The sequence below is a fragment of the Oxyura jamaicensis genome, chromosome 14 (genome assembly GCF_011077185.1).
Source record: "Oxyura jamaicensis isolate SHBP4307 breed ruddy duck chromosome 14, BPBGC_Ojam_1.0, whole genome shotgun sequence".
Lineage (NCBI taxonomy): Eukaryota > Metazoa > Chordata > Aves > Anseriformes > Anatidae > Oxyura > Oxyura jamaicensis.
Genome location: NC_048906.1, coordinates 11,283,717 through 11,296,190, shown reverse-complemented (window position 1 = coordinate 11,296,190; position 12,474 = coordinate 11,283,717). Strand labels below are relative to the sequence as shown.

Below are 12,474 nucleotides of genomic sequence, written 5' to 3'. Positions count from 1 at the left end.
CTGTTGCGCTGCTCATCCTTTTCTCACTGGGATGCGAGGTTCTCTTGGGGTTTTTAGAGGCAAGCAGTAAAATGAATACAAAATCCTGCAGAGACTCTTGTCTCTCCCTTCCCGACATCTTCTGCTCTCTAGGCTGACGCTTCTGCACTCACTATCACTCATCATGATCCTCCGAGGAGCCAGGCTGCTGTAACAAGAATCTCTTTGAAATGCTGAGTTATAAAAGGACAGCTCCCACATAATCGTTCCCAAACTTCCTGGGTGAGTTGTGAGACACTGCAGAGGATTTTGCTCGGCAGTCCAACTGCTGACCTCATTGTCTTGAAATGCAGGCCGAGAACAGATTGTAAAGCTGCACGCCGAGTTAAACGGGGAGACTCCGGAACTCGTTTGTTAAAGCTGCTGCATCCCAGCTCAGAGCATTTCTAAACTGGCAAGCAGGATGGATGTGACTAGCTTCTGCCCCCATCTTGGCATGTGGTGTGTTCTGGATCCCACTGCACAGCCATTGCTCCTCTGAGCACCTGGCTTGACAGAGGAGGGGGAGGGAGGCCGATCACACGTGGAAGTGCCAAAAGCCCTGGGAGAATGGTGAGCCACTGAAACACGGCCAACGAAGCCATTGCATCCCAGTGGCTTGGCGTCACTGCGTGGTGCCAAAGGCATTTCCTTCCCTTCCTCCCTCTGTGTGTCTGCTGGGTACCTCGCAGCCGCTTCACCATGCGAACTGTTGCTGGGTTTTGTGAGGAGGAGCGCACCTTGCTCTGGGGAAGCTGCGGAGCAGCAAATCCTGTGAGACTTGGGGCTGGGAACAATTCCCACCTGTGCCTAGCATTGCCTTCTGCTGCCACGCTCCAGTTTAGAGATGCCACCAAGGGCCTGGAGACAGCAATAAGTGACACCGCGCTAACATGGTGCTGTCCCTCAAATGCTTCCCGTGCTAAGGGAGACAGTTTGTCTTCAGGAGCTTGACCTTGCGCTTGCAGGCAACGAAGAGGGCAGAGTAGGGCAGCCACTGATGTGCCAGTAATGAACTGCTGGCACAGCACCAGCGTGGCGATCGTGCCTGGCCTCTCCTGAGCTTACAAAGGTGGGTGGAAATTCATCTTGGCTAAAGTTAAGCCGTGCTTCACAGAAGGAAGGGACTGTGGGAGGCTGATTGCCTCTGGCTTATTTGAGCTTTGGGCACATGTTCCCTCGTGATCTCTGAGACAAGCAGTGTGTGTGTTTGAAGTGGCCAGTTGTGCTCTCAGCTCAGACCAGATGAGACAGGCACCGCTTTGGAGCAGGGACAGCCTCATTCTCCCAGCTATCCTTTGTGATGTTTGTTTCTATTAACGTTTTCCAGCAGCTCTAGGGGAGCTGGTTGCTATGGGTGTGATGTGGACATTTTGATTCAGGAAAGGAGGGAAGAAGATGATCAAACAGCAGTGGCAGAGTGGCTGGCACTAACTGGTGTCTTCTTCCCTAGGTTGACCGCGTGAGCTACCTGCTTCAGGAGATCTACGGCATCGAGAACAAGAACAACCAAGAGACCAAGGTAAAGGCGCTCAGAAGGCTCCTGCTCCATGGGGGGCGTGTTTCCAGCCCGCACCTTCCCCTTTCAAGCTGATGTACGAGTTTTGGCAGGGCAATATGAAGATGCTCCCCAAAATGCCCACCGAGGCTGTGGCATTATGCAGGCGCTGAGGAAGCCTCGGGATGGCAGGCCTCTTCGCTGTTATAAGACCTGAACTGTCAATGGAGCCGTGCTGAGATAATTTTAGATAGTCGTTGGCTCTTCGGGATGTTCCCTGGGGTGGGCAATGCTGGGAAGAGGTGTGTCAGAGCCTGGAGGGGCAGTCCTGAGGCTGCCTCTGGTGCCCTGAGGCTGCTGGCCAGTCTAGGTGCTTCCCAGTTGCTGTTGCAGTGCAGGGAGCTGAGCTGTGTAGGGCTTGCCCAGAGAGCAAGCTGGAGTCACCCACGGGAGGGGGCGCGGCATCATTAACGTCAAGGGATGCGTACACAGATGCCTTAACCCAAACCACTGCCCGTCTTGCTGCGTAGCCCCAGGCGGATGCTGTGACTGCTTCGTGCTTGCTTTAGCCTTTAGAGCTGCCCTTTGCTGCCACCTGGGCTGCAGAACGCACCAAGCGCTGGCCTCAGACTGCGCTCGTGTCTATCGGTGTGCGATTTGCAAACAAAGGAGGAGCCGGACTTCCTCTCCGAGTAACGCGGTGTCCTGCCCAAAGCATTCGGTGGTCTCTGTTTGCCTGTGCCAACAGGTAGCACCTGCAGAGGCAGGAGGGAGATGTATTTTTCACCAGATCTTTTTAAGAGGATTAAAAGCTTCTGCTTAGGTCTTGCAGGGTCACAGGACCGATCTCTTGATCCAGCCCTCATGTGTGTCTTATCAGACAGGTGGCTCGGGACCATTTCTGTTCTTCCTGGTGTATTAGTGAGCCGTATGACCAGGAAAACAAAAAGCCTCCCCTCCCCACCTCCCACCGAGCTGAGGAGTGCCTGTGCTGGGACAGGCAGGCTTGCAGCTGTTTGCTGGCAGCCAGAAGGGCAGGTGTGGATGTGGCAGGGGCAGATGCTGTTTATGGCTGCTTACGCCAAGGTTGCCCGTGGTGTGGCACGCGTTAGCCCTGGAGCACCACAGGGGCCTTGTGGAGTGGTTCTGATGGGAACAGGTAGAAGTGGAGGGGGACCTATGCGGGGTTACCAGTTTGTTGGGCCCTGGCGTAACTTTTGGGGCATTGGCAGGGAGACTGGGGGGATCTCAGGGGTCAGTGCTGAGCCCTTGTGGTAGGAGGATGTACTGCTTCTCCCAGAAGTAGCTTGCTGAGTGACTCTAAACCAAGCTGTAGGGCTCTGAGTGATGGAAAAAGTAGCATGATGCAGGTTCGCATTGAATGGGTTCACCATGACCTTTTTGCCAGGTTAGCTGCGAGCAGATGAGCACCCCAGGCTGGTTCTCCTACAGCTACATCAAAGCTTGTGCCAGCACCAGGGACTGGGAAAGATGGCAGGAGAGCTGTTCACTCAGTCAGAGGAGCTGTGGAACCTGCGCCAGGCACGGCTGGGGTGCTTCCTTCTGTCCGGACTTGGGACAGCCTGACCTGCTGCCCTCAGCTGCCCCTCCTGGGAACCTGCCTTCCGTAGACACGGGGCAGAAAGGCTCTGCTGCCAGGAGCCTGCTCCATGCAGACCCTTGGGAATTACCAGGCTGGCAGCAGGCAGGAGCTTGTTCTTGGTCCCCCTCAGCCGAGGGGATCCCTACACCAATGGGGCTCCCCACTGCTCTCAGCATGGCTCTGGGCAGAGACGGCTATGCCGTGAATTGGCAGCGCAGTGCCCTGCTCCCTGGCTGTTAGTGAGCTCAGAGCAGAGCCCTGCGAGGAAGGGGTGTCTGCAGCAGGGCTGTGTGGGCTGGCACTTGTTCTTGAGAACCGCCTGTTGGGAGCTGAAGAAAGAGGATGCCAGCTCTCTCACGGAGTTCTGGGTGGGAAATGTCCCCAGGCTCCACAGTCCCTTGGCAGTTCGGAATGGCCCTTTGCATTCACATGCCAAAGCCTTTCCTCTTATTGCAGCCTTCGGATGACGAGAACAGTGACAACAGCAACGAGTGTGTGGTTTGCCTGTCGGACCTCCGCGACACTCTCATTCTGCCCTGCAGACACCTCTGTCTGTGCAATTCCTGCGCTGACACCCTGCGCTACCAGGCCAACAACTGCCCCATCTGCAGGCTGCGTGAGTATGTGCCCGGGAAACAAGGGCGTCTTCCTGCCTTCCTTGCTTCCTGCTAGCTCAGTGTGGGCTGTGAGGATGAGTGTTTCATTTACCCTGTCCCAAGGCTCAGCACGAAACATGCTGCTGCTCAGACTGACATCTGGAGGTTCCTGGCACCTCCAGTTGAATAGGGAGGGAGGACGTGGGAGAATAGCCCTTTGTCCAGCGCCTCCCTGGGCGTTTGCCCTCTCCTCTCCCTCTCTTCTGAAGGTGCAGGGGCTCTGAGCAGTGCCAGGTAGGTGGTTCTTGTGTTTTGGTGAGGAAGGTAGAAAATCTCCCAAAGGAGGGGACGTAGAATTTTATCCTAAGTGTATCTGGCCTAGACAGCATCCAGCCCCACTGGGGGGCTCTCCAAGTACTTGGCATGATTATTCTTTCCTCTACCTTATGTAGTCTTCACCACCAAGGCAGAGACGAGAGCACAGTCAGTTTGGAGACCTTTGCTTTGCCCCTGCTAAGCGAGGTGTCTGGCAGCATCGGCTCTGCTGCAGCTGAAACTGCAGTGCTGGCTTGGTGCCATCCTGCTGCTGTTAACACAACTTGCTCAAGTTTTCTCTTAAAACAGACCAAAATCCCAGGTTGCTGTGCGTGGTGCTTCCCTGGCCCTGGCTTATATATCCATTCTGACACTCAGGCAGCACGTGCTAAATCCCATGTCCCTTCACAAAGGCACAGAGACTTAGGAGCCTTGAGAAAATGCCCGTGTCTTGGCTGGAATAGGTAGCTCATGCATTTACCCTGTGCTTCGTCTCTGAGGTGTTTCATTGTTCCTTACTGAAACTTCTTAGGGAAAGAAAAAAGAGCCCAAGACAGATGTTTGGCCTGAGAAATTACATCTAAACAGTGCAAACTTGGCAAAGATGCAGTAACTGAAAGCAAGATCTTATCAGAGGAAGTGCCAGACAGCCTTGCCTATAAGTAGCACAACTTAAAACATGGACCAGCATTATCTCATCTGTATTCTGGGATGGATTAGGTTGTGTGTGTTTGAAAAGTATCCCTGTGTCGAACTTCCTGGGAATCCGCATCTGGGGAGCGCAGATGCAGCAAGGATAGATCTGCACCTCTGTCCTCTGGCTTTAGGCCGATCTTGCGAGCGGCAGGGTGCAGCAAGAAACAGGGCAGTGCCTGGGCTTTGCCTTATGCTCGAGCAAGTCCTCACGGCTGCAGCAGAGCAGATGGCTGGCTCCTTCGTACACCTCTGGCACAGAGGAACTAGCAATATTAAAGATCTGCTGATAGAAAATGGGCAGGGAGTGGAGATCAAAGCTGTTGTGGTGGGAGGGCCAAGGCATCACTGTGCTGGAGACAGGATTTTAGCCATCACCCTCTTGCTGTGGCGGAGTCTCTCACCAGCATAGCACTGGCCAGCGAGCAGCTGGTAGCAGGCCTGATGCTGAGAGGGCGTTCAGGGCCGGCTGGGCCCCACGGCTGAGACTCGGGGGGGTCTGCATGAACCCAAAGCGGTTTCACATGAGGTCCCCCCATTCTTTAGCTTGTGGCGTGTTGCCCGAGGCTGAGCGTGGTCTTTCTTACCGTGCCGTACAGTATCGGGTGTGATTGTCCAGCAGCCAGACCACAGTGCTTGGCTTTGGCGTGCTCCCTGCTCCCTGCCAGCACAGGCAGCTCTCCTGACGGGGAGCTGCAGCGTGCAGCTGGTGTGGCCACGCATTCACCTGCCTGCTCTTCTCTCCCAGCCTTCCGCGCCCTGCTGCAGATCCGAGCTGTGAGGAAAAAGCCAGGGGCTCTGTCACCGGTGTCGTTCAGCCCTGTCCTGGCGCAGAGCGTTGACCATGACGAGCACTCCGTAAGTATAACTCGCCGCCCAGTACACAAATCCTGCGTGCTGGTCTCAGCCTGCGCAGGCAGCGTGCGTGTGCACAGGTTGCTTGGTCTCTTGGCCCTTCTGGAGAGCTGGGACCTTCCCTCCTGGGTTAGTTACATGAAGGTACGGAACCTTGGCAGACTCAGGACACCTGGCTGGGCAGATGGGGGTGACAATTTGACTTGCACGCACACCTGTGTGGCAGCACCTCCTGATGAAATCCCTTGGCACTGGGATTCCCAGCATGGTAACAGAAAGACTTCTCTGTGCCAGCCTCCCTCAGTGATCAGGGGCTGGCAAGCAGCTGAGTGAGCATGGGATGGAAAACACGGTGCCTCAGGGCCAAGTCACACGTCTCTGGGGTGCTGAGGGCAGAAGCTCATTGCCTGAGCAGTGCTATCACACAGCTGGCTCTGTCAAGACATGAGGTTGGAGAGAGGAGAGGGAGATGTGCCACTAGATCATCTTACGGCCCTTAATGGGAACAGAAGGGGATTGTCACCGAAGCAGCCTGGGTTTAACCATCTGTCCTCTTCAGCACTGGAGTCCTGCTGCCTAAATCCGGGGCTAAGAGATAGGGCAGGGGGAGAAACCGCAAGGGTTGATGCAAAGGAGAGCACGGTGTTTAGCTAGAGGAAGGCGGGTGCTGTCACCTGGAGAGAGGTGAGGAGGTCCTGGGTGTCTCTGTGTTACTAACCTCAAGAAAAAAATACTTCAAAACATGGTTTTCTCTTGGCAGTGTCTCTTTAAACCCCTTAAAGTGAACACTGTCTCCCTGCCCAGCAGGAAACCTAGAAGGGACACAGTAAGTGGACTTGGTTGTATTTGTCTCCTGTGGTGATGCCTTGCCGGCAGTGTCACTAGCACGTGAACGTGTTACACACACGAGGGCTTGCTAACACGCTGGGTTTGACTTGCGCCCCTGCACAGCCTGCAACACGCGAGTACTGTCTCCGTGTCAGCGATGAGATGCTCACACCCTGCACAGACGATCACTAACCCCCCTGGCTTGCGTGCAGAGGGATAAACAAGGCAGAAGCAGCTCACCAGAGGGATCTGATGCTGACTCCCAGGGGCTGCCTGGCTGCAGAAGACATTTTCGTAGCTTTGTAGGGTTGTAGGCAAGCTGCTGTCCCCTCGGCTCATACACAAGCTCCCTCTCACTTATCTCATCCCTTGGCAGCTTGGTGTGGGCACTTCTCACTGGGGGTTCTAGCCTGGTGCTGGGATGTAGAGGTAGACAGATAGGCACAGCTGGACTTGGTTTCGCATCAGGAGTGCTGGCTGCTGTGGGCTGTTTGGCTTTCACAGAACCAAGAAGGATAACGCTTGTTTTGTTGATAAAGCTTGTTTGTCTCCAAGTTGGTGTGAGGGTTTGTATACGGAATGCCCTAAATAGCAATTAGGGGGAGTGGGAGCCCAGAAGTGGGAAGGTGAGGGAGGCCCCTACACCAGGCAGGGACTGTTTGTCCCCTTTGTGTACTCCCACAGAATGCAGCCAGTTGTCAACAGTATTAAGGAGGCTGCAGTCTTCCTCAGGCTGGCCTGGATGCTCAGACTGAGGAGGAATGTGGCTTGTTAGATCTGGGGAAAACCTAAGGCTTGGTCCAGATGATGGCAAACTTGGTGTGGCCCTGGCTCTGTGCAAGCCTCAGCCACTGGCCAGTACTCCTGCTGGAGCAATGAGGTCTAGGGTGGTGTAGTGGAAAGTGGCTCAGGAGAGAGAGCAGCGTCTCTCTGGGCTGTTCGAGAGCTCAGGAGTTTTCAGCCAGGGTGTTGTAGTCGGTGGCTCAGAGATTGTCCTCCAGCCTCCGAGCTGTGCCACGTGGCCTGAGCTTTCGCTGGCGTGAACCAAAACGAGCAGCCTTTGAGCCCTCAGACCCTGGTCTTCACAGGCAGAAGAAAGCATCCCAAACTTGAGCCTGTGGGTTTTGCCTCCCTGATCTTTCTGTGTACAAAATAGCACCTGTGAGCTGCTGTCTGGAAATGAAATGCCTCTCGGGGGATGGCTCTTGAACCTGTGTCCTGCAGGTGGCAGCAGCTGTGAACTTATTCCTTGATCGGCTGATTTGGTTTCTCACAATTCCCAGCTGTGGGCTTGGGCACAAGCTCATCAGTATCCCAGGGTTATTTTTTAGGGGGTGTAGGTTGCTGCATGGCCCCAGCTGCCACTCATTCCTTCCTTCCCCATCAGATCTAGCTCCTTCTGTGACCACAGGTCAGTCAGTTGAGCTATCAGCTCACCCCCAGACTAGTGGCGGTGTTGGAACAGGTTGCTGAGGAGGGTCATCTGCAGCCACGACATCGGGAGATCCAGCGCAGGAGCTACAGGAGTTCGTGGCCAGGCAGTTCAGGGTTCAGCAGCATCACACCAGCTTGGTACAGCCCAGAACCACGTCCCTGAGGATGCAGGGACAGCACAGATAAAATTAATCCAAGCCTGGACTGCTGCAGTCTCTCTCTGTCTGCAGTGGGCTGGGCTGCCCGTGGCCTGCTGTGGGGCGGCGTGAACTCATTTACCTGGGTCCGCAGGGCCTTAACCACGAGAAGCGGTTGGGGAGTTCCACTGATGGGCTGCCCTGGAGGCAGCACGGGAGGTGCAGTGCTGGGCTGCAGCTGGGCCTCCCCTCGGGGGGGGTCTCCAGCCTGGTGAGGGTTTCTTAACGTGGGTTTCCCCCCTCTCTTTCTCACCCGCAGAGCTCTGACAACATCCCTCCGGGCTACGAGCCCATTTCCTTGCTGGAAGCTCTGAACGGCCTCCGCTCCGTCTCCCCCTCCATCCCGTCAGCTCCTCTGTATGAAGAAATCAGCTACTCTGGCGTGGTGGATGGGATGCCCCCCGCGAGCCGGCCGCTTGTTGGGATGGACAGAGCCGTGGAGAGCAGCCACCAGAAGGGCAAGCGGAGCAAATCTCCAGATAGGTCAGCATGGGGACAGAGGGGTCCGCTCTTCTTGCACACCCTGACTGCTTGTGGCCACACGTACTGGGAGCTGAGAGAGGGCTGTGGCACTGGCTGGTCCTACTGCTGGTGGCACTGCTATCCTGCAATGTCAGGAGGCCAGCAGGTGCTCACACCAGTGAGAGAACTGGGGTACCAGCTCTGTGCTCTGCCTAAAGTCACCAGCTCGTGTCCCCTAAGCCTTGGCTGGGAGATGTCTCCCTTCCTAATGCCGTTATTCCCTCAACTTGTGTTTGACATCGAAGCCTTGCTGGATTTCAGCTTGCCGTGGAGCTCCCCAGGACCAAAAGAATGGGGGGAGAAGTGCCCTGCAGTTCAGAGGACAAAATGCTGAGTTGAGATCCTTCAGTTGTTGTCTGAGGCCGCCTCTGTTGGCTCCGTGGGGGAGGATGTAGGTGTGGATCCTGCAGGTCCCATTCAGGGCCGTACAGAAAGCTGAAGCGGGGCCAGGCTGTGTGTTGTGGCGCTCCTCGCTGCGCTCCAGCTGCTGGCTGCTTTTTGCCACCTCCTCATCACCAGCAGGTCACTGCCTGCTGAGCCCACCCCAGGGCTTGGCAGGACCCCAGGGGGCTGAAGTTTGCAGCCTCGTCCTGACTTAGGGCGAAAGGGATGTAAGGACGTGATCTTCACGTGGACTGAGCTCAACAGCTGGAGCTCCTGCGTTGCCTTACTGCTGCTGGGGGGTGTGCTGGGCAGGGGACGGGGCAGGGGTCAGCTTCAGCCGTCACCCCCAAACCTGCCAGGAGCACGGCGCTGGCAGCGCTGTGGCTCCTTGCAAACGGCGTTTCTCTTGCTGCAGCACGCTACGGTCTCCCTCGTCCCCGATCCACGAGGAGGATGAAGAGAAGCTCTCTGAGGACTCGGACTCACAGCCAGCACTGGGCGGGGGCGAGCTGGTCCTGAGGGAGACCAGCTCCCCAGAAGTAAGTCTGAGGTTTTCTGGGAGCTGCTCTGAGCCAGAGCTGTCCCGTGGAGCTTCGGGGACACGAGGCGCCTCCTGAAGGGGCGTCACTTCCTCAGTGACAGGGTAAAGACAGGGGCGGGAGCACGAGTAGCCCAGAGCCAACGGTCTGAGCCGCTTCCATTTACCTCCAGGGCTCCCTGTCTGAGGACACAGCCTGTCCAAACGCGTCCTGGGAACCGGGAGGTGGGAGAGCCCCACTGGGCTGCAGACAGCGTGTGGTGGGGCTGACACTGGCCCAGCACCATCCTGGAGGAGCCCAGCAGTGTGTAGGGCAGGGCTGGAAGCTGGGCTTTGTTCTTCCAGCATCCACAGGGCTCTGCTGCTGCTACTGTAATGCCGCCCACGGTGCTGCTGTGCCCCTTGCTCCGCCCTGACAGAAGTCCCTGGCCTCGAGTACAGCTCTCTGCAGAAAGCTAGAGGAGACAAGGGCAGTGAAGGCCGAAGTAACTTGTGCTGTTCCTTCTTACAGAGCGTGGCAGGGGAGGAGATTGAGGAGGCCTTGTCCCTGCAGCAGGGTGAGTGTACGCTTGGCCCTGGGGGCCATCCGGCCTTGTTTTTTGCCGTGCTGTGACAGGGACAGCTAGGTGCTGGACGTGCGAGTTCAGAACCATCTGGCTCCTGAAATCTGTCGCTGTGAGCTGCTGTGCTTCACCAGAGACAGCCAGCAGGGCTTCTCCTGGGAAGTGGGGGAGAAGAGTCAACAGCTCTCCCCAGTTTCTTTGCCAAGCATCTCTTCTTGCTCTAAGTTCTGCACAAGTAGCTGTGTTTAGTTCAGCAGAGCTGCGCTCCTCAGGGGCCCTGCTCCGTGCTTAGCCCTTGCCCAGGGATGGGGTGGGAGAGTCTTTGGGGCTGACAGGCCAAACCTCAGCGCCTGGAGCCTGGTAGGGGTTCAGCCCAGCTTGAAAGCCTGCAGCTGATGCCTCACGCAGCTGCTGCCCCCCCTCCTCAGCGCCCCGTATCACGCTGCACGGCAGGGGAGCAGTGCCTGGCTACAGACCCAGCTTCTCCCAGCACAGTGCTGGCTACAGCTGCTCGTGCCACGGGCTCACGCTGCTGAAGGGGAGGTGGCTGCACGCACCGCTGTGGTCCTGGGGGGATCCTGGGTGCCCTGTGGGACATCAGCCTGCCTGTGAAACACCGCGAGCTGGGTCAGTGTCAGCAGCGGTGCCAAGCCCCCTTCCTCAGGCAGAGGGTAGCCTCTTCTGGAGCCCGCACTGACAGGCAGTGCTCTTGGCCGGTTGCAGGTAGCTGCCCTCCCTCTGTCGAAGACGTCCTGCAGGACGGCGGCTGTGGCGAGCACAGGAGCCTGACGCAGTCCGAGACCGACCCTCCGGTAGACATCTACCTGCCAGGTAACGGCCACGCTGCTGGGGGTTGCGGGGGTGCCGCAGACCGGGGTGCGCTGTGCTTGCAGCCCCAGGCACCGAGGTGCCTGTGGGGAGGCTGTGGGCTCAGTACCCAGCCCCCTGGCACCTTCCCAGCTCAGCTGGCGTGCTGCAGGCTCGCATCCTTTGGGGCCTGGCTGTGATGCCCAGGGGACAGGATCAGTGTGTGGGGTCCTGCTTCCTGGCAGTGCCCAGAGCCAGCTGCTGCCCTGGGGGAGCTGTGGCCAGGGGGGCTAACACAGGGGTACCTCGCCCCCTTCTCACTCTTCCTCCCTCACCCTTTTGTCTCTGTCCTTCCCCCTTTTCTCCTCTCCGGGCTGCAAGCTGCTCCCTGGCACCAGGGGCCTGTTTTCAGGGCAGTGGCGTCCTGTGCCTCGGGGAGGGATACTTTGCACCCAGTGGTGCGGGGTGAGCCCCAGGCGCCTGGGTCCTGAGCTCCCTGAGCTCCCTGCGCCAGCCCCACCGCTGCCCTCAGCTCGAGGGAGGGGAACCAAGGCGGCCGGCTCCCGGGTGGTGGCCACGGGCCCGTCCCTGTGCCGTGGGGCTGCATGGAGGCGGGGAGGGCCAGCAGGAGCCGTGCTGTGCCGGCCGTGGGGTGCTGCGCGGGGCCCCCCCCGGCGTTGCAGGCAGTGTTCTTGCAGAGCCGCGGTCTGTGCTGGGCACCTCTCTAACGTCTGCTTCCCTCTGCCTGCCTTCCTCCTGTCCTGGGCAGCACTGGGTCCCGACTCCTGCTCTATCGGTATAGAGGAGTAACCCTCCGTAAGTCTCCTCCTTCTTCTTACGCGGTGCCGTTAGCGGGGGCGGCAGGCCCCTCCCGGGCACGCGGGGGCCGCAAACCCACCCCGACCCCCGGGCGGCTCCGGCCTGGCCCCGCCGCCCGCCTGCACCGGGCCCGCGCTCCTGGCACCCCCCCGGGGCCCGGCCCCTGCCTCCCGCTGCCTCCCGGGCACCCCCCGGCCCCGGCCCCTGCCTGCCCCCGGGCCGGGCCCGGCCCTCCCCCCGCTGACCTCCCCCTTCTCCCCCCTCAGGCTCGTCCGACTTCGCCCAGGCGCTCCCCGGCCCCGGCAGCCCCACGCAGCCCCTCCTGCTGGAGCCGACGCGGCTGCACCTGGAGGACGAGCACGGCCGGCCCTGAGCGCCCCGCACCGGCACCGGGACCCGGCCGCACCCCCCCCGAGGCCGGGACTGCGGGGCGGGAGGCGGGGGTGGGGGTGGGGGGGGTCCGCGGCGGCGCGGGCGGGGCCGGGAGCTGCCGGGCCCCGCGGCACGGAAATAAAAGGGCGGGAACCGGGCGCTGGGCCTCGCTCAGGGGGGGGCGGGGCTGCGGGAGGGCTGCGGGAGGGGGCGGGGCTGCGGGAGGGGGTGGGGCTGCGGGAGGGGGCGGGGCTCCGGTCATAGACGGGGCTGCGGGGAGGGGGCGGGGCTCTGATGATGGGCGGAGCTTCGGGGAGGGGGGCGGGGCGACGGCTGAGGTAGACGGGGCGGGGTTTGACTCAGGCGGAGGCTCCGCCCCCTTTTCTCCCGCCGTGCTCCTCGGCGGCCGCGCGCCCTCCTTCCCCGCCCCCC

At 59.1% G+C, this 12,474-nt stretch overlaps 2 protein-coding genes across 5 annotated transcripts in view; both read left to right on the top strand.

The window, feature by feature from the left end:
• The window catches only part of MGRN1 (mahogunin ring finger 1), a 54,122-nt gene extending 42,024 nt beyond the window's left edge, over nt 1–12,098 (top strand). Inside the window, exons 9-18 of one of the 4 annotated variants that reach the window (XM_035339387.1) lie at nt 1,472–1,540; nt 3,576–3,735; nt 5,472–5,581; nt 6,339–6,404; nt 8,297–8,520; nt 9,359–9,482; nt 9,993–10,038; nt 10,768–10,875; nt 11,621–11,663; nt 11,936–12,070. In XM_035339387.1, coding sequence (XP_035195278.1) covers nt 1,472–1,540; nt 3,576–3,735; nt 5,472–5,581; nt 6,339–6,404; nt 8,297–8,520; nt 9,359–9,482; nt 9,993–10,038; nt 10,768–10,875; nt 11,621–11,661 — 948 coding nt within the window. In that variant the 3' untranslated portion in view covers nt 11,662–11,663; nt 11,936–12,070. Of the gene's footprint in view, nt 1–1,471; nt 1,541–3,575; nt 3,736–5,471; nt 5,582–6,338; nt 6,405–8,296; nt 8,521–9,358; nt 9,483–9,992; nt 10,039–10,767; nt 10,876–11,620; nt 11,664–11,935 lie in introns of all 4 variants that reach the window. The other 3 variants (XM_035339384.1, XM_035339388.1, XM_035339385.1) reach the window with 3 other exon arrangements.
• The window catches only part of NUDT16L1 (nudix hydrolase 16 like 1), a 6,072-nt gene continuing 2,613 nt past the window's right edge, over nt 9,016–12,474 (top strand). Inside the window, exon 1 of the mRNA XM_035339392.1 lies at nt 9,016–9,049. The gene's annotated coding sequence lies outside the window, so the exon portion shown is untranslated. The remainder of the gene's footprint in view (nt 9,050–12,474) is intronic.